The sequence below is a fragment of the Bombus affinis genome, chromosome 6 (assembly GCF_024516045.1).
Source record: "Bombus affinis isolate iyBomAffi1 chromosome 6, iyBomAffi1.2, whole genome shotgun sequence".
Taxonomy (NCBI): Eukaryota; Metazoa; Arthropoda; class Insecta; order Hymenoptera; family Apidae; genus Bombus; species Bombus affinis.
Genome location: NC_066349.1, coordinates 14489153 through 14513396, shown reverse-complemented (window position 1 = coordinate 14513396; position 24244 = coordinate 14489153). Strand labels below are relative to the sequence as shown.

Sequence of the window (24244 nt, the reverse complement as noted above, 5' to 3'; positions counted from 1 at the left end):
CTATGTCTTAGAGTATTTAAGTAATAGGTGTTTGTAGGGTCGTTACGTTTATATATTACATTATTTGATCAGTTTCGTAATTTGTCATCCCTTGTTAGAACATGGGCGAACGCGAGTATTAGAAGCAATTTAAAATGGTCGCGGATGGTTCGAATAATAAGATTAAATTATAAATTACTACTCCTCCACTTCCAACGACGATAGATGTACCGAAGATTAATGTTTTTGGATACAGTGATACGAGAAGTTTTCAACGTGCGATCAATTTTCAGCGGAAAGTTTTGAAAGTTAAGCATGATCTATGAATTACAAACGAAGTGAAAGGGAATGGACCGTCGGTAAATTATGATCTTACCTAGTTTTAGCCATAAATCATTCCGCTAAAAAGTCTTTTTCGCTGTGTCGTCCGCTAAAACTAAAGTCGTTAAAATTCGTGTGAACCGTGTGCAACCTTCTCTTCCGTATTCTCATTCAATTTCTTCCTGGCTTTTCCCTCCTTTTCCCTTTTAATTTCTTCTCTTTCTCCGTCAGTCAACATCGCGATTAAATACGAGCATTTTCGTGTAACGCGTAAGACTTCTCTTTTTCTTGAAACACAGTCCGTGAGAAATGACGCATCTTTCTAACGAATATCATTGCTGACAATTTTCCCTTAATGCGATTCGCTCCAATTTATTTCTGTCAGTTCTCTTCTCCTTGATTTCATCCTTTTCAATTCGCCTGCTTTCTCTGCCTTAATTTCCTTTAATTCGTCTCTGTCGACTAATTATCACTCCTTCGTAATGATTATGTAAACTAAGGTGACAAATACGATAATAGAGCGGCTGCTTCATTCGTTACGTACAGTTCTATTTCAATCTCCTAATCCATTCCTTCGATAATAATATCTTCCTCAACTATATGTGATAATAATTTCAGAAAGATGATAGTTTCGTAAATCGTAATTCCTTTATCACGCTGTTTCATCACAATCATCGCACTAACGGCGTCGTAAGTTTGCATCAAAGATATATATCTTGAATCCAGGGAAAATAGAAGATACCATTGAGACAACACAGTGTATCGTACCTAGTACCTACTATACAACGCTGTAGGGTTAATATTAAGTATGGATCACTGTAGCAATGGCGAGGAACGTCTGATCTATATCGGTTCGTATATAACTACTGACTAGGATTACCCAATATATAGTAGCACTGTGATTTAGAATAATTGTCGATGCTAATATAAACGAAATACTACTATATATTACATTATCAAATGGAATTTATATCCTCTGGTAACTAACGATATCGACTTAAGCGTTAATCAATTATTTATAATACGTATTAGCTAATTTTCATTAATCATAGAAATTTACGAGTACTATATCGTAGAAGTTTTGTATTTTCTATAGCAAATCAGACAAAAATCCGCGAATTCAATGAAATAGGGATAGAATACAGACAAGATCTCGACTGTTAGAAGGAAAAAGATGAATTGCGAGTGAATTAGCGAGGATGGTTCGTCGGTACAAGTATATTTCTAGCACAGAATACTGTCGTTTATAATTTGAAAAAATAATGATCTAAACGACACTTTTTTGTACATTTTATGTACATGAAATTTTGTCATTTTTTTTTTTTTTCTTTTCTTTTATCTACAATCAACCCGATACATATCTTTCACACGTTTTGTAGCATCCAGTATATTTGTACCTCTAGTAATATCTAATAATTTAATAATCTGTATATCTAATAATATCTAGCAATATTTGTAATATGCATGATATTTCGTACAGAATCTTCTGATTGATTAATGTTTCATCCGAGAAAATGAGATTTCCTTTACACCGAGTCCATAATATCCGAAAATTCTTCTCACAGGCGGAAATACGATTCTAAAAATGTCCTCGAACCGCTATAATATTCTATAGAACGAATAACGATTATAAAATTCTTGCCACGTGTTCAGAGGGAGCTCCGGCTGCAATTGCGACGCGCTGAATAAGTAAAATCGAGGCGATCGTTCGAAAATTGCCTTGCCGCCTCGAAAATCACAGGTAGATACGATCGAACACGGCCACGAGATTAAAGAATGAAGAATCGGCGACGGCACCGTAGATTAGAATAATTTATCGCGGCACTGATACACGTTTCTCGCGTGCCTCGCCGCGAAACAAATCGTGCCGCCAGCTATTGCGGAACGAACACACCGAGTTAGCAGTCCTCCTGATCCAAAAACTTTTCCGCCGAACCTTCCATGTCCGCGCGAACTTTCCGGAGTTATATCCGGCCGTGGAACGACGGAGAGAAACACAAAACCGTCCATAACGACGACTAGATTAAGAGTTAAAGTTCCGGGAGGCTCGTTTCCCTCTCTTACAGCCCTCGTTTCGCCTTGGTACTCCAACAGCTTTCACGTCCTATCGTTTTCTCGTCAGCCTCGAATAACGTTATCGAGGGGGAAAGAAAATTTTGATTTATGATAGTATTAGGACAGTTTCTTGGGGAATTCTGTTGACGTTTCCAGTATTTTATTGTTACCTGTTCGTAGCACGATAACACGGTCTTGGGAGAAAATTTGCACCTTGTAGATGATAAAATTTGAATAATAATTACTATAGATTTTAATAGCACCACTGTAACATGTAGTAGATTCTGAAATTTTATGTAAATTCATAGTTTCACATTTAACGCAAGTGAAGAAATCGAATTTGGTTAAATAATTATTTGTTTAACAGGTCAGCTATGTAGAGCATAAAATATGCGACTTGTTACGTTTTTCTCCCATGATTTTGACGTAGAATTAATTTTTTTTCAATCTATAATACAGATGGATAGTTTTGAAATCTTCTATATATAAAATTCCTTTTTACGATATAAATACTAATATTATGTACTTTATTAAACTGACAAGGCAAAAGGATATTTAAACGAAGGCCATTATGCACGATAGAAAGGAAAATCCCTAATTATCGAAATCCTAGAATGTCTAGGAAGAACAGACGAATATCAAGGAAAATCTGGATCCAGCCAATTACGATTCTAAACGTCACATTCTGTGTAACTTACCAACGCGGATAGGTTCCACATAGGTTTAACGAGTAAATAATTTGACAGGAATAATTATGGTGTTCGAATAGGCGGGCGCATACGAACTCCGTGCCGACGCTCGTTCCTGTGCAAACGCGAGACAGACGCAAAGCTTGTCTTGAAGGCGAATAAATCGGAACTTTGAGTCGGGAAAACCGGAGAGTTTGTCGTGTACCGGGCAAATCAATTTTCCCTTTACACAGTGTCATGGGATTATCCCGAAAGAAAGAACGGACGAAGGGACGAGAAACTTTGGCGCGAAGTATCCAATACTCAGGGAAATCACAAATTGTCACGAGACGAACGTGTTTCACTTGTCTTTGACACGCCAGCATAGTTGTCTGTCTTGTACCGTTGTTGTATCCGCTGCTAACGAATTTATCATTCCAATGGGATTTGCTGGAAATGAGGATATTTAGATATGTAAATCCTACTTTTTTTAACACTAATTAATTTACATAATTTGTACACTTTCAAGTCAGGAATTAATGAAATATAATTGAAATTACGTTTGTCGTATTACGTATTTTTAACGGAATAATCGGCGAAACATAAACAGATTTAAATGAAAGCTCGATATTAAATCGGTAGATATTAAATTTACAGATTGTGTATTAGTATCGTACGATTGTCGAACTATGCCGACAGCGAATTCGGTATAATCGCGTTAATGATTATTTATTTTATTCGTTAATGAAGGAATAATTTTGCAGCAGGTGACTCGTTGTAAAAGGGATGCTTGATTCCGTTTAATAATCGTTTCCGATTAAATTGCATGATGTGTGTAATTAACGATGTAATATTTAGATTATTTCGAATTTAATTAACAAAACCGGCGTACGCATAATTTAACATTTCTGCAAGCCTTCGCGTTACATAAACCGCTGTTCTTTTTTACTATGATTCTCTTCATTTTCATCCGTAATTATGTGTTTAAAATTAACTTTTATACTATCGCGTTTACGAACGTATAATCGATGCTGTTTGTAATCGAAGCTTGCAATACAAAAGACTACTATTAATACGTATTGAAATTGACCGAATGTCACATGAAATTATCGATTACCTTCATTGCAAGATTTAATAAATGTAAATTGAAGAATTTGGACACGATAATATTATTTTTTCGTATAAAATATATTAGCTTGTGTTTTACAACGAAACAGGATGTTTCATATAGAAATTTGTGAGCTATTTAACTGTTTATTAATAACACGATCCAATTCATCTACGATTTAATTAATCATTTTTAGGATCTAAGGATCTTCGATAAAGTCTTTTACATCTGTTTATTATTATTCGTTACGAGAAGAGAATGATTTTAACAGTTAAAACAATTATTTAAAAAATAGTAGATACAAGTTGAAAATATTCAGTTCACCATATACTTAAGTAATTAAATTTATTCTTCGCCAACTTGTCTTTCGTCACTATGTGCAAATGTATACATACATTTACATATACATAACGGTGGTCGTATTCAAATTGTACAATGAAACTTGTTTCGAAGATAGTACTTCTTGCAGTCGATGGGAGCTCAAACTTGGTTTGTGAGTTTGCAGGAAGTTGACTGTGATGAAGTGAACTTGATTGGAAACCATCTTGAGTAAGTAGGAATTGACTAAGTAAGATTAACCGATGTCGAACGGAGACTGGTGTAAGTAGAATTCAAGCGAAACGAAAAGTAATTATATTATAAAATTCATGATACGTGTATCGATCGAAGATGGCTAATTTCATTGCTAAATCTAATCTACGCACTACGAATCTTCTAAAATATCTGCTTCCCAATTTCCATGAGACGTCAACGTAAATTGGTTAATTCCATCTTTGCAAATCTAACGACTGAAAATCAAAACGACACTTTACAGAACGAAACGAAAATAGAAGATTCGATGCGCATACTTGGTGGCTGAGTATGCCCTATATTCGAATCTCGAACTACAGAATTTCCTGATCTCGTATCACTCTAGAGACTAACAAATACAGCGCAACAGTTCCATCAAAAATTCTATTGAACGACATGATATTTCGTTTTATTCACGATCCCAAAAACGAGCCATAAAAATTAGCGTTCGTCGAGCTTTCCATGTCCAAACTTTCAACCTGCGCGGTTTATTGATAGGATGCAACAAAGTTTGCGGCTGTTTTAACCGACGAAACGAGCAACACCAGCTGCTTTTTTGTTTCGCCTTTCACGGGGAAAAAATTGTATCCCGTTGGTAACGTCGCAGGATTTCTATCGATGAGAACGCTCGAAATAGTTCCAGGTGAATCTGGTTATTATGAATTTAACAGGCTCTCGATAAACGTAACTGGTATTCGCGAAACATGCCCGGCCGCATCGTGACACGTTGTTTCCATGCAAACGACGCGCTAGTTTTCATACAACTGGCAATGGTGGTCGTGTTTATATAGTCAGCGATTGTTCATAAATTACTCAAGATTACTAAGCAGCGTGCCAGACGAATCGACTACCAACAGCTTTAATCGCGCACGAATAATCATCATTTTTATCTGAAATTCAATGAAATGGCCCGTGCATCGTCATTATCAGACGCATCGACAACCACCGTTGTTTTTGTGATGTTTCCAGTGAGTCTTCGGTCGCTAATTATGGTTAACTCTATATAATAATGAATTCTTTCTTTCCTTATTTTTAACGAAGAATTTTTAGAATAACCAACGAATAGATTAACGAGTGATCTTCGTTTGTTTGGAGAACAGAGATTTGCACGGAGAAAAAAGGTGTATTAAAATATTATAACTAAATGAGTAAAAATTGATAAATTTCACCGAATAAATAGAAATTTATAAATTTGATAAACTATCAGAAGAACAAAAATAACAGAAGAATCTAGATATTCTTTTCAATTTTCACTTCATTCTATCTACGTTATACGGCACATTCTGCGCATCTACGTTACCATACAATCATAGACATAATAAGAAAGCTGAGCGCTAGTTGTTCTTAAAATCTCGTCTATATTCAAATGGCATTATTTAACCAAAAGATACGTAACCTAAAAAATATCAAAACTCTCCATTTCCACTCGCTATTAACGATTCGCGAATCCATCCCTCACGTTAAAGCCATACTTTACATTTTCCACTAAAGTTCTACTAAACGCGTATCTGGCGAATCGGGCAACCATCCAACCGGTATATAAATATACTATACACTATATATGAGCGGCTTACTCGCCAAATCGATTAACTGTACAAAACAAAACGTAGAGAAAATCGGTGAAATTGTACACGATAAGGACCGCTCAAGTTCTTTGGCATTAAAATTTCGAGAAGTGGACTTGACCACTTTGCCGTGTGAACGGCTCACACATCAGCGTACGACGTAGCGAACAACGTGTAATATAATCATCAGAGATACAACAAATTCACAGCTCGTACTTTTAGGATGAGAAAAGAGATCTCTGTCTCGGACGAAGTAAATGAATCCAGAAGCGTAAAACAATCGGTCCGAGTGTCCGCGATCCTCGGAGCCGATGAAGACTCTGTTCAACCGAGCGGATGGGTTCTCACCTCTAAACTTGCCTCTTTTCCAATATCGAGAGGAAAGGCCACGGAATGGGGATGGGTGTGGTGCGAATAAATCGATTAAGTAAGCCGCTTTTAACGACTTGCCGTGGATTTAAAGTCGAATCGTTGCAAGTGGTCGCGAGCGACGTATCTGCGAAAGTCTCAGCTGCCGGCACAGCTGGTGAAGTCAGGTTCCGGAGAAGGCCGGCTCGAAAGACACACACCTGCACGGAAGGAGAATGAGAGAGTGCGGAGTTTGCAGACACGCCGCCTCTTAGGGGCAAACAAGAGCCGGAAATCGCATCCCAGGACTTGGAAAACTCTGGTACGAAACCGCTTGCCAGTCTGCCAACTCTCCCAGATGCCTGGTGCCGCGATCGTTGGAAAAATTTTCCACCGCGTTCTCGCCCCCAAAGCAAAAAAAAAAATCGCCGAGGATAATTGATTGGGGAGCAAACAATGGTCGAGGGAGGAGGAAATGATCGATCGAGGGGACAAGAGAGAGAGAGAGGGGGGGGAGAGAGAGGGAGAAAGTTTGATAGGGAGAGGCAGAAATCTGTCCACGCTCGAGTGGTTCAGTATAGTCACCGAGTTTAGGGGTGTTAATATAGTCAGTTGAGGGAGAAGTGGTTTTTGACGGTCGGTGTAAGAGAATCATAAATGACGATTAGGAGATGGTGCGAGGAAAATCTTGTTGCTGAGCATAGATTTAGGGCTTGGAAGAGGAAGGAATAAACGATAAGTAGATCGTGGAGGTTTCTATAAAATTCATAAACAGGAACGCGTTTTCATCTTGTAAATGTGAGAACGTGTAATGAGTACATTATAAATGTTTACGTAAAATTCGCAAATACAAATGTGCTCCATCTTCTAAATATTAGAACGAGCGTTTCGTTTTGGATATTTTGGATATTTATTACGTTATGTTATTTAATTTAGCAATCTTCTCTCGATCTGCCAGTAAACATCCAGTAATTAAATATTCGTTTTGAATTAATTAATGCTGCTGTAATTAGAGCATAAAATATTCCTTTCCTTTTCGCGTGGATAAAATACTAACGAAAGTTTCGAATATCCATCTTGAGGGACAAACTTTCTGTATCATAGAATTATTATATAAAAAATATCAAAGAATTCTATAAACACGCCGGCAAAGCCACAAGTCGATTAAAAAAGCCGATAGATTCGACCGATTATCGGGATCCACTTACAAAAACCAGCATCACAATCCACCGATCTGACTGGCAAAATCGAGGAAAAGAACAGCTCGAAAAGAGTAACTCAACAATCATGAAGAATTGTCTTTCAACCCTCGTTTAACTCTCCCTTTTTATGAAAATCACTTTCGCTTTTCTCCATTGTCCCGGGCAAATCGTATTACCTCCCGCGGAGAAATTTCTCTATTATTCTTCGAAACCGCTCGAGCCAAAGTCGATAAACCGTTTTCTCGATTCTACGTATACGCACACCTCTTTGTATACGAGTGTGAATGTTCCGCGAGGAGAGTTGCTTTCTGTAAAACCGTCGGAGCGGCGCAGCTCGTTAAATATAAGAGAAGGGAAAGAGCTAGAGGGGAAACGGATCTTTGTCATTTTTTTCTTCCGCTTTCCTCGTGCAACGGCGTTTGTCGAAAGAAGTGGCAGAAGAGGAACGGAGTGGGGCGAGGCGAAAGGAAAAGGTAAAAAGGAAAAGAGAAGGGGGTGAAAGAGGAAAAGTGGAGGACGCGGTTCAAGGCAAATGCAATCCTCGATATTAGATTCCCTGTTCGCTCTCTATTCCGGATCGACCGGTCTTTCTTTTCACGTTCTTGCCGCGCGTCGTTTCGCTGATTGCCCGTTCGCTGGTCTCGCTCGAGAATTATCTCCCCTGTAACCGCCTCGGGAAACTTACTTCCCCGTATTTCCCTCGCTGAAGAGCGCACTGAGATAGAGAAACGAGGATAAAGGACGAAGAGGAAAAAGGGGGGGAAGAGAATGGGCAAGGTAAGGAGAGAAAGTTCGCGGAGAGAGGAAAGGAGACCTGTGTCGAAGGATACTTGCACGTGAACTTTTTAATGTTTCTTCAGCGGTACAGGAAGCGATGCCGAGTACCTGGACTAAGTATCTCGACGGCTGCTGCCCGGAAATTAAGCTCGCGGCGCCCTGCGAGGAAGAAAGGACGAATGGACTAAGAAATAGTTCGTTTCGGTAACCGTTTCGGTGATTACCGAAACAGACGGATTCTTGGAGAAGAAATGGATAAATTAAATTTATTAGTTGAACCATTTTTATGTCATAATTAATCGATGATATTAATTGAGATTTATTAACTAGACTGTTCTTATGTAGCAGTTTGTTTACGATATTAAGTGATGATGTTTGAGTGTTTTAATTATTTTTTTCAAATAAAACTTTATCTTAGCACGTACTTTATCGGCTATAAATCTATATAGACATCTATCGATATTTTTGGTACAAATTGAATACCTTTCATTGCATTTATATTTTAGTTATTTCGTTGTTCTCATAATATCTACTTTATAATAAAAATGACTAAATAAAGATCTGTGTAGGTTCTTGAATTATCATACACTTAATCAAAGTAATTTTCTTCGGATCCTCCAGATTAAGTGTTATAATAAAAGAGCGTTACGATAGACAGTATTACGATAAAGTTTTAATAATGTTGTTGAACTTAAGTATTTTTAATATAGTTTAAAGTTATTAACGAGATTAATTCAAATATCCAGTTTTCAAAGTGCCTGACAAATTACACGTTAGAGTTCATTTTTAATTCTTTCCAAAGGCTCTTATCTAAGGAAGTTGGTCCAATTATCAAAATATAAGTCTATTAAAGAAGAATATTTATTTGTCTGGTTTAGTATGTTACTATAACAAAAGAGAAATATTTCTTCATCTTCATATGTAAACTTTCCAGCTCATATTTACCTTGCGTTCGTTTACGTTCCTTTACGTGATCAGAAACTTCATTAAAATTAAATTGCTAGACATGCAAGATTGCATGGCATCAATCTTCTGCCAGGGGTAAAGCGAAGTAGTAGTTAACAATAGGGAGACAAGATGAGATTATCGTAGCTTGTTTGTTACTTGATAATTGGATTAGCCTTAATAACAGATACACAAAGCATTACTGTTACATCATTATATCGTTTCGATACGTAGTATTGCAAGACCCCGATAATTAGCCAATTCATACATTTCTTCGTTTGAAAAATATTATTGAATCGTGTTGCAATCGTCGAATTTTTATATCGCGATAAGAAAGATGTTATTAACATAAAATCGAAAGACAAATATCTTTTTATGAAAACGAAGAAGAACGAACTTGTCGCGTCTCCTCGTGTTTTCCTTCTTCGTTTACTCTTCACACGAATAGTTAACGAATAGTCAATAATTTTTACGACGAAAGAATCTCTCTTTTTCTTTGTTTCAACTCGATATCCAGGCAGAATTGGAAACGATGAGGAATTTCCAGCGGATTTCAGGCTTATCTCCATCGAAAGCCTTTTATTACCTGGATCGCAACGTTTACAGGGACTGGATGCAACGTGATCCGCAAATTGCCACACGTTTTCGGCCGCAGTTCAATTACACAGACGGCCGCCGGATGACAAAAGTCGAGCTCTTCCCATCTACAACTTCTTCTCTCCGTTTGCCGTGGGCCTAACACTACGAAACGAACGTTTTCGCGCTCGCCCGCCTACTATATTTTTACGGCTTTTTCGAAAATCCTCACAGCGTAATTTTACGATTTATCTAGCGATAACAGAGTAAACGCTGCTCAGCCACTTAGAAATTTTACAACTCGCGCGAACGTGAGCCGTACTGGCGAAATTTACGCGGAAATCCTCTCACCGAACGCTATGCTGCCATATACTCCCGTCTTTTGCTTACCATTACTCGTCTTACCTCGCGTGGCTGGCTTTGAGGGATGGATAATTGGAAACGTTAATTACGATGATGTCTAAGCCTCGTAGATATCTTTCCCACGTGTACGTTAATTTCAGGTGAAACGTAATAAATTATTGCGTTGAATTTTGAATATATTTCCCGTTCACTTATACCTATTATATTTGTCGGTTAAATTAACTCTTGAAAGTCGTAACTGTATTTCGTGTGTTCTATAAATGTGGTAATCGACTTGATCAGTTTTCATAGTTTCCAGCTTTTGATGGAGGTATAGCAAATTAATTGTTCTAGTTAATTTAAATGATATGTAATATCTATGAAAGCTATAACAAATCGAATACTCTAATGAAAATTTACCTCTGGTAAATAAATAGATTCGCAATTTATTTGATAATAAATTAACGAAATAAATTCACAATTAAAAATGGGACAAGTAGAAATGCGTGAAATATCGGTCATAAGACTTGACAGCTTCGAACAAACGTATCAAGTTGAATGAAACTTTGTAAAACAAAAAATGTACAAAAGCTGGTCCTGAATTTATCATCAAAGGCGAAAGAAAAGGCGTACGTGTCTATAAACGCGACAATATCGGCAATAATCCCGGGGAAGAAAATTTCTCGAACCTGCCAATCCCTTGTCGACCGTTTCAAATGCGCGTATAATTCCGGCACAGTTATAAAAACGTATCCGCTTTGAGGGAATTACAAGCAGAAATTGCTCGATTGAAGTTTCGTGGTACGGGACGCTGTCAAATCAGAGGGCCGAATAAAATGCAAACAGAAAAGCGGCAGACCGTTTAATCGAGCCAACGCAACGGGGGAGAAAGGAAAGAGTGAAAGAAGGCAAAAACGTAACGAAAACGTAACTGGTATCGTAGGTGGAAATAAAACGTGGTCGTACGTCGATTGATTCGTTTATTGAACAGCCGTCTGTCGCAGACTTCGGTTTCTCCAATTATCCAGTATGTCGCCCTATCCTGATATTGGGTATCTTTGGACAGTTCTGTTAGCTAGAACAACCTCCATTCATACATTCAAAACTGTTTTTTCAATGTTCCATATCGATAAAACGTTGGATTTTTTTAGTAACCATGTGCAATATTATCGTATAATACAATTAAGTTCGAAATTTTTCGATGATAATAAAGTTTGCAATCGAGTAGAGCTTCTAATATTGCTTATCACTAGATTTAGGATTTTTATACATTTATGGGAAACCGAAGGATTGATTTTGCGTTTAATTTTCGTTTTAATCTCATCTTCGATCGAATTAATGTAATTGCTTTCTGCTGGCACTTTAATGAACATTTGCAATACTTTGTATCTTTAAGAATTGATTCTTTGCTCGCGTCATACAATCACTGATACGTTTTAAAATTCCAAATTGTTTATAAAGATGGAAGAAATGCATAGAGACTTGCAAATTGAGTCGAATGATGACGGTGAGTGAATATTTTAGTCTATGTGTCGAGGCGAGTGCTCTTAAGAATGGCTAATGCATCGGAGAGGAATTTTGGTGAACGTTGTAAGCACAGCCAGCACCGAGGAAATTTCAGAGAGAACATCTGGTTGAACCTGTTCCTGGAGTAGAAAATGTAAATTTGAGAATGAGAGAACGGATGGAAATTCGCAAAAATAACACTGTTGTCCGGTCCTTTGCAGCGATCCAGTATTTTGTTACGAAATGAAATTCTCACCATCCAAATCTTTCAGTCCTATAACACAAAATTATCCAATGAAATTCGTGACCGAAACTAATATTTCGTAGAAAAAGTTTCAACGGTTTATGCAGAATACGAAGACTCGTTGGAAAATGTTCGTTTCCGTACATGACAACCCTTTCGAACTGACTATAAGTAAGAAACAAGGAAATCAACGATAATAATTCAGCTAAGGAATTCAACTCATATCACTAATACTTTTCAAAAAGGCGCTTCTCAAAAGTTTGACGGGAAGAATAAAGTCTGGCGCGAAGAAAGAAAATCTCAGATAGAAATTCCTTCGAATTTCTTCATGCAACTTGACTTTCTGATTTTCCAACACTCCTCGTCCACCCATCGAGTTTTCCTCTTTATTCAACCCCCCAGCTTCTCAATCTTACCCCACCTTTTCGTGCCTTACAGCTGTCTCACCTTGCAGCTTGCACCACCTTTATATTATTCTTATAGAAGATACAAGATGCAGATAGCGGCTCAGCTTGGATATTGCATTAGATCGTCTATACTAGACAGCTCAGCCTGACACTGTATTTCTCTGTGTACATGTGTACACGTGTTGCTGCGTACACTGACACCTAACAAGCATAGAGAACGTGTCATGAATCAGTTGCGGCCACGAGTTCGCGTTATATGAAAAAGGGCGAGAGGTAAAGGTGTATTACCGCCAAGTTGACGTAACACGATAATTGGATTTTCTGAATAACACGTTCCTTGCCGGGGATCATCGTTTATTTTCAAACGAATTTGCTTCTCTTTTTGTCTATATTAAGGTTTCCTTCAGGCAAGTTTATGAAAGTTTGTGAGTCGAATGATACGTTGATTTGATAGTAAGTAAGGTTCTCTTGGGGTAGTTTCAGGGGTTCGTGAAAATTTATGTGTAAAAAGACGCGCGAACCTGAATATTAAAGGAAAACGAATATAATATTAAAAGTAGCAAGGCACAGATATACGAACATTTGAAGATTCGTAAAGAAGGCAGTTTGAAAATATAAAAATTCGAAAATTTCAATGTTTTGGTGTATCGAAATTTGAAAACTTGGAAGCAAAGAGATGTACCGTCAAGTTGACGTAACACGATAATTGGATTTTCTGAATAACACGTTCCTTGCCGGGGATCATCGTTTATTTTCAAACGAATTTGCTTTTCTTTTTGTCTATATTAAGGTTTCCTTCAGGCAAGTTTATGAAAGTTTGTGGGTCGAATGATACGTTGATTTGATAGCAAGTAAGATTCTCTTGGGGTAGTTTCAGGGGTTCGTGAAAATTTATGTGTAAAAAGACGCGCGAACCTGAATATTAAAGGAAAACGAATATGATATTAAAAGTAGCAAGGCACAGATATACGAACATTTGAAGATTCGTAAAGAAGGCAGTTTGAAAATATAAAAATTCGAAAATTTCAATGTTTTGGTGTATCGAAATTTGAAAACTTGGAAGCAAAGAGATGTAAAAATGTGAAAATTTCTATATTCTGATATTTGAAGATTCGAAAACTTGAATGTTCGACTGTACGAAAATGTTAAGGTTTAAACATTAATTAAATCAATTTTTCTTAAACTTTAATGTTCCTAAAATTTTAAATATCTTCGATTACTCTTGGATATTCTTACACGCTAAGAACGCATTTTCCTCTATCTTCTTCCCTTTATCTTCCCGCAAACTCTTAAATATCTCAACAAAATCTTTTCCAGTCCGGCCACTGAAGATGGATTTGAACGGGGTGGTGGGCCACGTGGTGCAAGGGACGAGAGTTATGCTCGAATGTACTGTGCTAGCGGCCAGGCCGGCCGCGAACATCACCTGGCAAAATGGTACCGAGGTTCTGAACGAAAGTAACGACAGAATTCAGATACAGGAGGCGAAGGTCAAGGAGAATGTGAGTACCGACTTGAAAACTTACATGCAACTATGCGATGCAACTATTCCCCTTTGTTAATTCCTTGTTTTGCTTACGTGCAAGATACAAATCTTTCAAAGAAACCGCACTGTTATTCTGGAAGACGTAATTCAGTCGTTATCATCAAATAGAAAGCAACGAAGAGACATAGAATAATAGATAGAAGCTGACATAAATTCCAGATAAAATTGCTCGATAATCCGCGATGAACTCACAAACGTAATACATTTTACTTTTACCGTTGCTGAGATTATTTAACATAGATTAATGATTATAGAATTGATAAACATTGAAATTATTAGCATATAATTGAAAGTTATTAGAAAATGAAGAATAATCTTTTCCTTGGATTTCGAATATTTAAAAAATGTTGTGCATCGTAATAATTTTGACATAATTTAATATTCTTTAATATTAACAAACTTTAATATTCTAAAAGTAAATGTATCTTTCAACGACTAAAAACTTCTTTATTGAAGTTAATATACTTTTTAGCAAAAATATCAAAGAAATTTTCAATTTCACATTACCTTATATTATATTTCCTATCGTAAACACCGTCCTAAAAAGGAGTCGATCCTATTCGCTAAATCACATCGCGTAAATCAGCTTTGAATTACATTACTATTTCATAGCTAAAATTTCTTAATGGCGTTTCTTCTACGAAGTTTTCTCTTTTATCGAAAGGACGATTGGCGAAGTCGCGTTAACGCGTCTGGACGTCAGCTCGGGCGCATATTTTAAGTAACAAAGTGCCGTACCAGCTATGTAAGCCGACTTGATGTCTCTTGCAACGAGTTCACGAGCAATAAACTACTTCGGCCAACGAATAAACAGAATTCACAGTTGGTGCTACCTGAAGCGAGAAAGCAGTTATTCAAATGCAGTATATTTCGCGCGAATTTCAACCCGCGATTCCTTCAAACCGTTCGACTCGAATTAATTCGATTAGACGCGAGGCTCCAGTCGTTCGCCGAGGCATATTCCCTTTATTTTCTGATCGAGATTTTCATTACTCCGTGGAAAATTGGAAACACCACGCTTTATATGCAAAGTATAACTTCACTTCACCATGACATCTCTGGAAGTGGAAGAGTTCTTGATTTACAAATGAAAGTAGACCTTGTACGAGTACTTATACATTTATGAGATATTTAAACTAATACTCAAAAATATAAAAGGTATTTTAAAAGCAAAGTACTCATTGTGTCATTTATGGTGTGTAACAATTATTTACGTAGATTCCATTTCTTTAATCGTACTGTGAAAGATATAAATTTGCAGTTTTTATTATTACAATACGTAATTTGTATGTAACTTTTCAATCATCAAATACTTAATCTTAAACGAACTCGATCAATCGGCTTCTATGTAATTTAATCGAATCGTGTAAAATTTGTGTGCGAACTAATCAAAAATATCGAATTTCAGGAGTAAATACCTTCGCACTATTTTGTGACGTTTGAAACACTCGACGCAATAGGATCAAAAGCAAAATACTAGACAGATAATCCACGTACGTGATATTTGCGTTGAAACTGGTCTTTCACGCGATAGAGTTATTTAATCGATCAATCACTAATACATCAGAGTAACTTGATATCATGACACAAACATCATTTTCACCACGGCCACTGGTTCATTGTAGCAAATTCGATCGGTTTAACTTCATTATTGTTCTCGTCACATAGCGTCATTAAGTCAAACGATCCTACACCTATGACCACTAGAATGTAAACCATTGGCAGCTTGTAAATCTTGTATAGCACTAAAATCATACAACTTTCATTTTAAGTTGGACGCGTGAAATTTCAGGTAATCGGCTGACGATTATTCATACGAGCGTACGACGATACAAAATCAGGTATCGCTTGACGCGTATGAAAAAGTAATTTCACAGATGAATACGATGTTGCAGGCTTGTCGCATCGGAAAATCATTATACGTCATTTCGTGTAGCATGTCACTGTAATAACGCGTTCACGTACCTATAGGAGAATCTGTACGGCTCGCCACCATCATAAATCCATTATGGCAATATCCGCGGCTATAAAGTCGCTTCAACTTTAGATGGCTGAATAAGAAATCGGATCACCTTATTTAGTCGTCCAGCTCTTTCTTTTTCCTTTTCTTTTTCCTTCTTCGCTTCACTTTATTTTCTATTTGCTTTCTTACGTTTCTTCTTTTTCAAATAAATAGGCTGTGGTATACGCGAAACTCTTATTACGAACAATTACTTCTTAAATGTAATCCCATTGATTCCCGCTTCCAAATTTCTTTCCAAATTTTCAAATACTTTCTTTGCGAAAAATACGAAGCACACGAAAAGCAGTAAAATCGAAATACATCGAACCATTTATATTTTAATAACATCAATTGGCAAATACGATTTTCATTTCGGGTCGTGTCGGTCCGAGGAGAACGGTAAGATTCAAATTGTTGTTGAAAGTTTGTAATTTGGAATTTATTTGTAAGCTATTTTTAGTTGGAATTTGAAGGCTACTTTATCTCTATGTTTCATTCGCACGATGAAGATGATCTAGCTCGAACTGAAAACCAACGAGCGTTAATCGTTGACCCAATAGAGAACTAGGGATTACGTTATCGCAATTATATAGATTTAGATATTTAACGGTCATCGTTTCGTGTGTAGCCACGTACGCGTCGCGTCGTGGTATCATAATTAGCATCGTTTACGGAGTAGCTGATTATGGCACCGGTGACGTAACGATCGAGTCGCACGGCGGCGGTATACGTGGCAACAGACAGAATTTACATAGGGCCGAGCAATTACATGCCGCAAATGCTCGCCGATGCAAACGAGCCGCGACGTGTATGCGAGATTAAGCGGATCCGCTTGGACAGCTTCGATCCGTTTCGTCCTTCTTCCCGTCTTCGACCTATCCGAATTTATGGAACAGAAGGTGCGAGCAATTCGTCTTCTCGAACTTACAGTGAATATAAACGCGTTGAACAGCGGAGAAGTAGCAGATATTTCTCCTTCTCAACCTTCACGTAATCATTTTGCTTCGCGTTTCGGTAATGCGAATTTCGAAATCGAAAATATTATAATTAATTTTTATCCACTTATAGGAAGTTTGAAAGTGCAAAATTGCGCAGAAGCAACATAATATAGAATAATATATATAAAAAAAATGGGGAGTACAGAGCTTTCTATAATATTGCGAGTAATATAACTTTTTTTTTTTATCCAGATTTTACATTTTTAATTATATTCTCTGGAACATTCATCGAATATCGGCAACCAAATGGCCCCGTTGGTTCATCGAGATACAGTTTCGTTGATGTTATGAAAAGAAATGATGGATTCGAAATACGAAATGTTAGTTTCGGCGATTCATGAGTTCGAAAGATACGTGACAGATCGTGTCATGAATTAGAACGTGATAAACCATTATACAGATCGTGTTATGTTCTTTTTAGTTGCCAAGTTGAAAAGTAAAACGTTCTTTTCACGTCGATAAAATAGCAGATCTTTTTCTGCTTCCATATACTGAGCTAAAGATTTTAAAGAATTTCATATTTGTTAAAGTTTGACCATTTAAATATTTCCGCTTTATTCGTTCTATACAAAGCCGTTATTGTTATTTTAGTTAGTTATCCCTTGTTTTTATTTTGCTCGCGTAATTAATCGGTTGCCAGACTCGGAAATATTCTTCTTTAAGTAATTTAGGCAACAGTTCTTCTGTTAAAAAGAGGAAACCTTTTAAGATGCTGTTGGCGTTTAAAAAAATCGTCAGAATTCAAGAAACGAGAGCAAAAAGCTTCTTTATAACGAGCGTTACAGTTGCAACGGGAGATTCTTGATCGTTGTTGTAAACTAGGAGTAAGTTTTAATTAACTGTAACTGGTAATTGAATTAGACCGCGCCTGCACCTACATCACGGCGCCACCCACTTGAAGACTTGCATTATTGATTCTACGAGGTAACAACATTCGTATCAGTTCACCATGTTTTGTTTTCATTATTTTGTGTTCTTGCGTTTCCACGACATCAGCGTACCGACATGTTATCAAAGAAACGATAAGACTTGGTCGCTCGGTCTGCCTTCCATTACGATCGGTTAGGATAAATACTCGTACATAAGGTGAATCAATGGCCATTAGTATACTTTTAATGCTCTCAAAATGAGTCTAACAATGGAAAATTAATTTATCAAAAGAGAGTTCAAGAGTTTGCAGAATGAATAAAAATGAACGAGTTAAAAATTATAGTTGATTTGTTATAAACTATTTTCTGTTATAAATAATTTTATCTTAGAAAATGGAAACAATTTTTATAAAGTGACTTTATATACTAATATGATAATATATTTAAATTTATCAATTTCTAGTGGCCGATTATTTTAAACTTGAATATTTCCTGATTTTTATTTTATGATAATTTTAATTTCCGCAATATTTATACAATACACCTTACGATCGATTAAAAATTATCATTTGTCTGAGAATGAACTCGTTACGAGACATTTATCGAATCTTGCAGAAACAAGCAAAACAAACATTTCCAATAACAATCTATCGATTTCGTTATTCCCGCAAAAGACACTGTATCAAAATTTATATAGGATTATCGCAAAAAGTCTCTACTAAATCCAATATTCATCGTTTTCACGATTCCCTTGGAACAGCAAACACGATTGTTCGCGAAATAATTACCAGCGCAAAATATCAAAGAGAAATTTTGCGAACGTCACACTGCAATCGTGGAGGACAGGTCTTTTTCTTATTTTTACTTTCTGCCATTTTTCTCGTTATTACGGTTCCGTTTCGCGGAGGAACGAACACATGTACACGATGACTCGTGAACAACACACTGAAAAATACGTTCGGGGGAAATGGTCGCAGGATTTTCAATGACGTTGTCCTTGCTCAGCGCTCGCAGGGGATGTCACTATTTAAATTAAACGACGATGCCAGGAAGAAAAATTCAATAACGTTGTCGTTCTACGATAGATCGTGGAATTTTATAAGCTGATGAATTCGTGGGGCGGTATAGGTATAAACGTGGTATTAATCCTCTTTTCTTTCGGGTTTTTCCTTGTTCGTAAAAAAATGAGGAGAGAGAACCGAAGTTATATTATTATTGAATTTTTGAATAGCCGAAGGTTATTAAATTGGTTATATTTAAGATCCTGGTGACTGAAATTGATTTAGAGCAACATATTTCGGTTGAAAGAATCGATTCTTTGGCATTTACTTGAAATTTAATAAATATTCTTCTTGCTGGTTAGAAATTGACGATATTTTGTTAATGTTGATAATTTTGGATCTTAATTGCCGAAATAATGGCATAGGAACACTAAGTTTACACTTAGAATTTATATTAAAATAGTTATATATTTATTTGATAAACAATTTCAAGGATATTCATCGATACACATTTGCACGCGTCTCAGCTCTTTCATTGTCTCGCCTTCCTCCATACCAGACTGTTAATTGACTGAACAGTTTACATTTACTTTGTTTTCGAGACGCCACGCACACACATACCTCGACACACTCATATTCACGTACATGTATCACTACTACGCAGCTAATCGAGTCTAGCACATAAAATTATACATATCTCAATAATTACGTTTACGATTATCAGATCGTGAATACTCTACAAGACAAATTTTCTATTTTACTTCTACGTATATAGTAAGTATTTTTAAGACGAAGTATATTTTCTATCGTTTCAAGAATATCAAAGCAAATACTTTCGAAAAGAAAAAGTAACATAAAGATTCTCCCATGAAATCTGCTTATATTTCTAATCGAATGATGAACAATCCGATTATCTGTGCATTGTACGTCGACGCATAGGTATACAAAGACAACGAGCAATCAGTGAAATTAAATTGTGTTGCATCAGTACGATGGTGCAGCAACGAGTACTGCTTTAATTTTATTCCCATAGATTTCCTATCGTGTCGCATTTCTTTCATACGATTTTCCGCACGTGTATCGGCAATGTGGCTCGAAGAATCGATCGACGCATTGTTCACTACGGCTCGCGAAAGATCTTGTTGAATAGTGAAAGTAAAGTTGCAAGTTACGGCATAACATCCAGTGATATGTTCTCTGTCGACAGCTTTTCCGTTAACAGATGATGCTATCGACGACTTAATATATCTTGTTCGCGTTCTATGTTCGCAGAAGGATGGCACGCTGCAGACCACAAGTTCTCTGGCTTTTACGGCGTCCGTGTACGACAACGGAAGAACGTTCAAGTGTTACGCTGAGAACTCAGTTACACGTTCTGAAGACATGAAACCGATGATAGAATCGATAACCATCGAAGTTTTATGTAAGTGAACCATAATTCTTGACGTATCCGTCCCTGCTTACCGCCATAACGAACTCTCCTTCCCCTTTGGTTGCCTCGTCGTGGACGCATAAAGTGCTCGTCCGACGATTTTTATGCTTCGCCTTTCTCTATTGAGTCTTTCAAAGGAGGAAACAGTTTAAGTATTTATAAAAGGAATGCGATACGCCACCGTATAAAAGTGTAAAGTTCTTTTTTTTTTTAACGCGTGTTCTATAAGTTTTTACGTGTTTCTTGAGAACACGAAGAAAATTGAGAACGTAATACTTGAAACGTCTTAAGATCGTTTGCGATATAATCTTTCGTTAATTTGTTTCTTATTTTACCTTTTGAACGTTTTAACGCGCATTCTCGTTTTAGGGTGTCCTCGTTTATACGTCTAAATCCTGTATATATATATCCAAATGGGTGTGAATTACGCGTGTTAAATTGCAAGCCTGTGAACAGGGATAGAGATTACTTAACGGTGGACACTCTGTCACCCCCATTAGTAATGAAATCACAAATAGTTAACGCACGCTAGTGGCCATTAAAAGGCGATTATAGATTGCAATAAACGTTTAAGTCTTTTAACGGCTAAAGCGGAAAAATATGGGTCACGCGTAGTGCACTATTAAAACCGGATATATGTAATTATAATAAACGAATACAGGAATGATCGAATTATACGTAGCTCTGAACCTCTTACCTGGAGTCAAGGGGCTGCGATATATTTAAAATCTAATAACCTTGTTTCCCTATTTTCGGTTCTTTTTCGCCTTAAAATAGTCACCGTTTGTCACGAAAAAAAGACAGATGAAATATTCTTGATAAAGGAACATTTCCATAATAGATCGCCGAAGAAAGATATTAATCGTTGCATGACAAACAACCGTTTGAGAAAAAGTAATACATAAGATCGCGTAGTTTTTCAAAATAAAATTTGACTTCAATATTTTATGACTCATCAAGCTGTTAAGAAAGCCTTGCGCAAGAAAGCTAAATGTGTCTTCGGTCGCGAAATATTCCCCTGCTGTTTAATCTCACCCGCTCCCCGCCCTTTTGAACGCAATTAAATTGCAGTAACGAGCTGCGAGCAAGATAACGATGCATCTTCCCTTTTGTCCAGAATTTATGATATTTGCACCATGTCGCGGACGAGTATTTATATCCGGAATCGTCGCGCTTTTGGAACAAGGAGAAATGGCTTCCAGCTATGCTCGATAATAGAAATTACGTAGTTGAAAAAATTGGAATATTTTGTTTGGAAAGGAATTGGAAGAGATTTTTTAACTTGCATATTCAAGTTGCATATTATTAGTAAAATTTATCGACTAAAATTATTTCAGCACAGGATAACGTCAAAAATATTGCTCTACGTAAAGTTCTTCATTTCGAAATTATGTATAGAATTATCTAACAAAACTATCGTGACGTGGAACGATTTTGAACAATATTATTCTACGTGTTATAAAATTATTGAAATATTTATCCAATAAATTCATTATAAGGAAAAAAGTTATATATACAATTATCTCATAAACACTCTTTCGATAATAATTTTGAAAAAAATGTTTAATATAATCAGTAACATTGGATTTAACGTTGTTAAGGATAATAGGAAAAAGACAAAGATCATTTTTAAAATGCAGATGCAGTAATTTTACGTACAGACGAGGAGCATATATGATATTAAAACGACTAGAGAATAAAGTTCGAGAAATGTTGAGCAAGGGAATGTTAATTTTAGAATGGAAATACAACGTGGTAAATAACCTTACGTAGTTGTGGAACTGTGGTGTATATTAAAACAACTAAAAAGTAAGTTGGAAGACCAAGGAGAGGATTGTTGTTGTTGAACAAACAAACGTTATTTCTGGGATGGAAAGGTAGCCGCTGCAAAACAATTTTGCATAGTTTCCAGAATCCTACGTTTACTAAGCATAGCAAAAATACAAAACAATGAATTTGAGGGCTCGTAGTAACTGAAATTTACTATAAAAATTATAAAAATTAAGTTCAATCCAGTAAACATTCTTAACATTGATTGATCTCCAAAAATATGAATAGACAATAATTAAACACCCAATGAGACACAAAAGTCAATATGAAAATTAATTTTCATCGTACGTTTACAGTGTAATATAAAAAGTAAGATGTAAAATACATAAAAAAAAAACATAATGAAATAAGTATATATTGCTACAGAATAGTGACGAGTGTGGGTTTTTAGATGAGTTCATATTTTCCGGAACGAAAATAAACAGGAATAGAACTTCAATAAAATTTTATTTTATCTACTAAAAATTAAAACGAGTAGTATCCTACAATAGATATTTACAATAGTTTTACATAACACACGCGTTCTATGTATCCTTGCATCTTCAAAATTTCGCATAAATGCGTAAGAATTCATAGCCTGATATTAGTCTGTCAGTTAAAAAGCTAAAACGAAATTAAACTGAATTGAGATGATCAGGAGATCAGGCAAACTGAGAAAGAGAAAAAGAAAGAATCGCTATCGTACGCGTTTCTCGTCGAAACAGTCCTCGTGCCCATTGTCATCCGAACCCATCGATAAAATTACTATTCTCGTACGTTTGTCTCTGGAAAGGTACTAAACGCCGAAAGCACGATTAGGACAAAATTTTACCGGTCGGAGAACAGTTAGTTCGCAAAAAGGATCGTAAAGAATCGCCTGTAATTTAACTGTACCGATCCGCAGGAATAAAGGCACAGAATGATCCCCCGTTCTTCCGGGGGTGGAAATGGCGGCTGAAGTAGACTTTTTCGCGGTGTTTGATCAACGTCCAATATAGTCGGCCTGAAATTAAGTTACACTTCGCAGGTCACGGTTGTACATGTATATATTCCTGTTTTATCGCACCATCTCCAATTTGCTTTTTCGCTCTCGCACAAAGGGTATAATCGTAGATTCAATTAAATCGAATTAGATCGTTCGATGCTCATTCGACTGGCGGTCTCGTAATTTCACAGAGGAAAAAGCAAAACGAACTAGCGTTGCGCTTGAAACTTCTCTACGACGCTTTTACATGTTTTTATATGTATATTAAAACGTTTCGTAAGCCTAGTAAATTTGTTTCCCTATCGAGTTTAACATATGGTTATAAAAGCATCTTCCTCCTTTCCTACCACCTCTCTCTTTATTTACAGATCAACTTCTTTATCCTTTATCCTTAAAATGGATATAGACAAGAAGAGAATTGATTTTTGTTATACCTAACTAAGCGAGATTCGATACGTGAGTCCGATATAAAATCCGAAATAATAGTTCTCGAAATATTTGATAGTTTCCTAATGATTCTTCAGGTTCGTAACTTTCCTAATACTTGTCAACGAGGCGTACATATTGTTTTATTTGTCATACCAGAAATGCAAAAAAGCTTCCAGATAAGGAAATAATTATTTTCTGAATCGTTCATTCCCTGTTCTCTGGCATTTTATTACGCTGTAAAAGGATTAATCCTGTTCATATATGAAACCTAATAATTATTCGAACGATGCTTTCATCTAGCGGACTAACGTTTAGCATCTCTCGATTATACGAGCCAGACGACGAAAAGATTCCGTCATAACGACACGAGAAGGACAAGACGGATAGCCTCGCGTCTGGTTGGTGTTTCCATTTAGGTCTGGCGGGATAGGTGGAAAGGGGAAAGTTTCGTTTTCGTAGCCAGCAGGAAAACTATCCACGGATTGGAAACGTGAAACTCGCGCGGACCTGGCGCGTTTCCAGCTTCTCTTCCCCCTTAGACAGGCCACTTTCGCGACTAC

The 24244-nt window shown here is 36.6% G+C and overlaps 2 protein-coding genes across 9 annotated transcripts in view; one reads left to right on the top strand and one right to left on the bottom strand.

The window, feature by feature from the left end:
- LOC126917050 (monocarboxylate transporter 10) overlaps positions 1 to 24244 on the bottom strand; it is a 192285-nt gene that overhangs the window by 27133 nt on the left and 140908 nt on the right. The gene's annotated exons all lie outside the window — the stretch shown is intronic.
- The window catches only part of LOC126917035 (hemicentin-1), a 644265-nt gene that overhangs the window by 542516 nt on the left and 77505 nt on the right, over positions 1 to 24244 (top strand). For all 8 annotated transcript variants that reach the window (XM_050723410.1, XM_050723413.1, XM_050723406.1 and 5 more), the window contains 2 exons: positions 13931 to 14115; positions 20302 to 20452. In XM_050723410.1, the coding sequence (XP_050579367.1) occupies positions 13931 to 14115; positions 20302 to 20452 (336 nt within the window). The remainder of the gene's footprint in view (positions 1 to 13930; positions 14116 to 20301; positions 20453 to 24244) is intronic.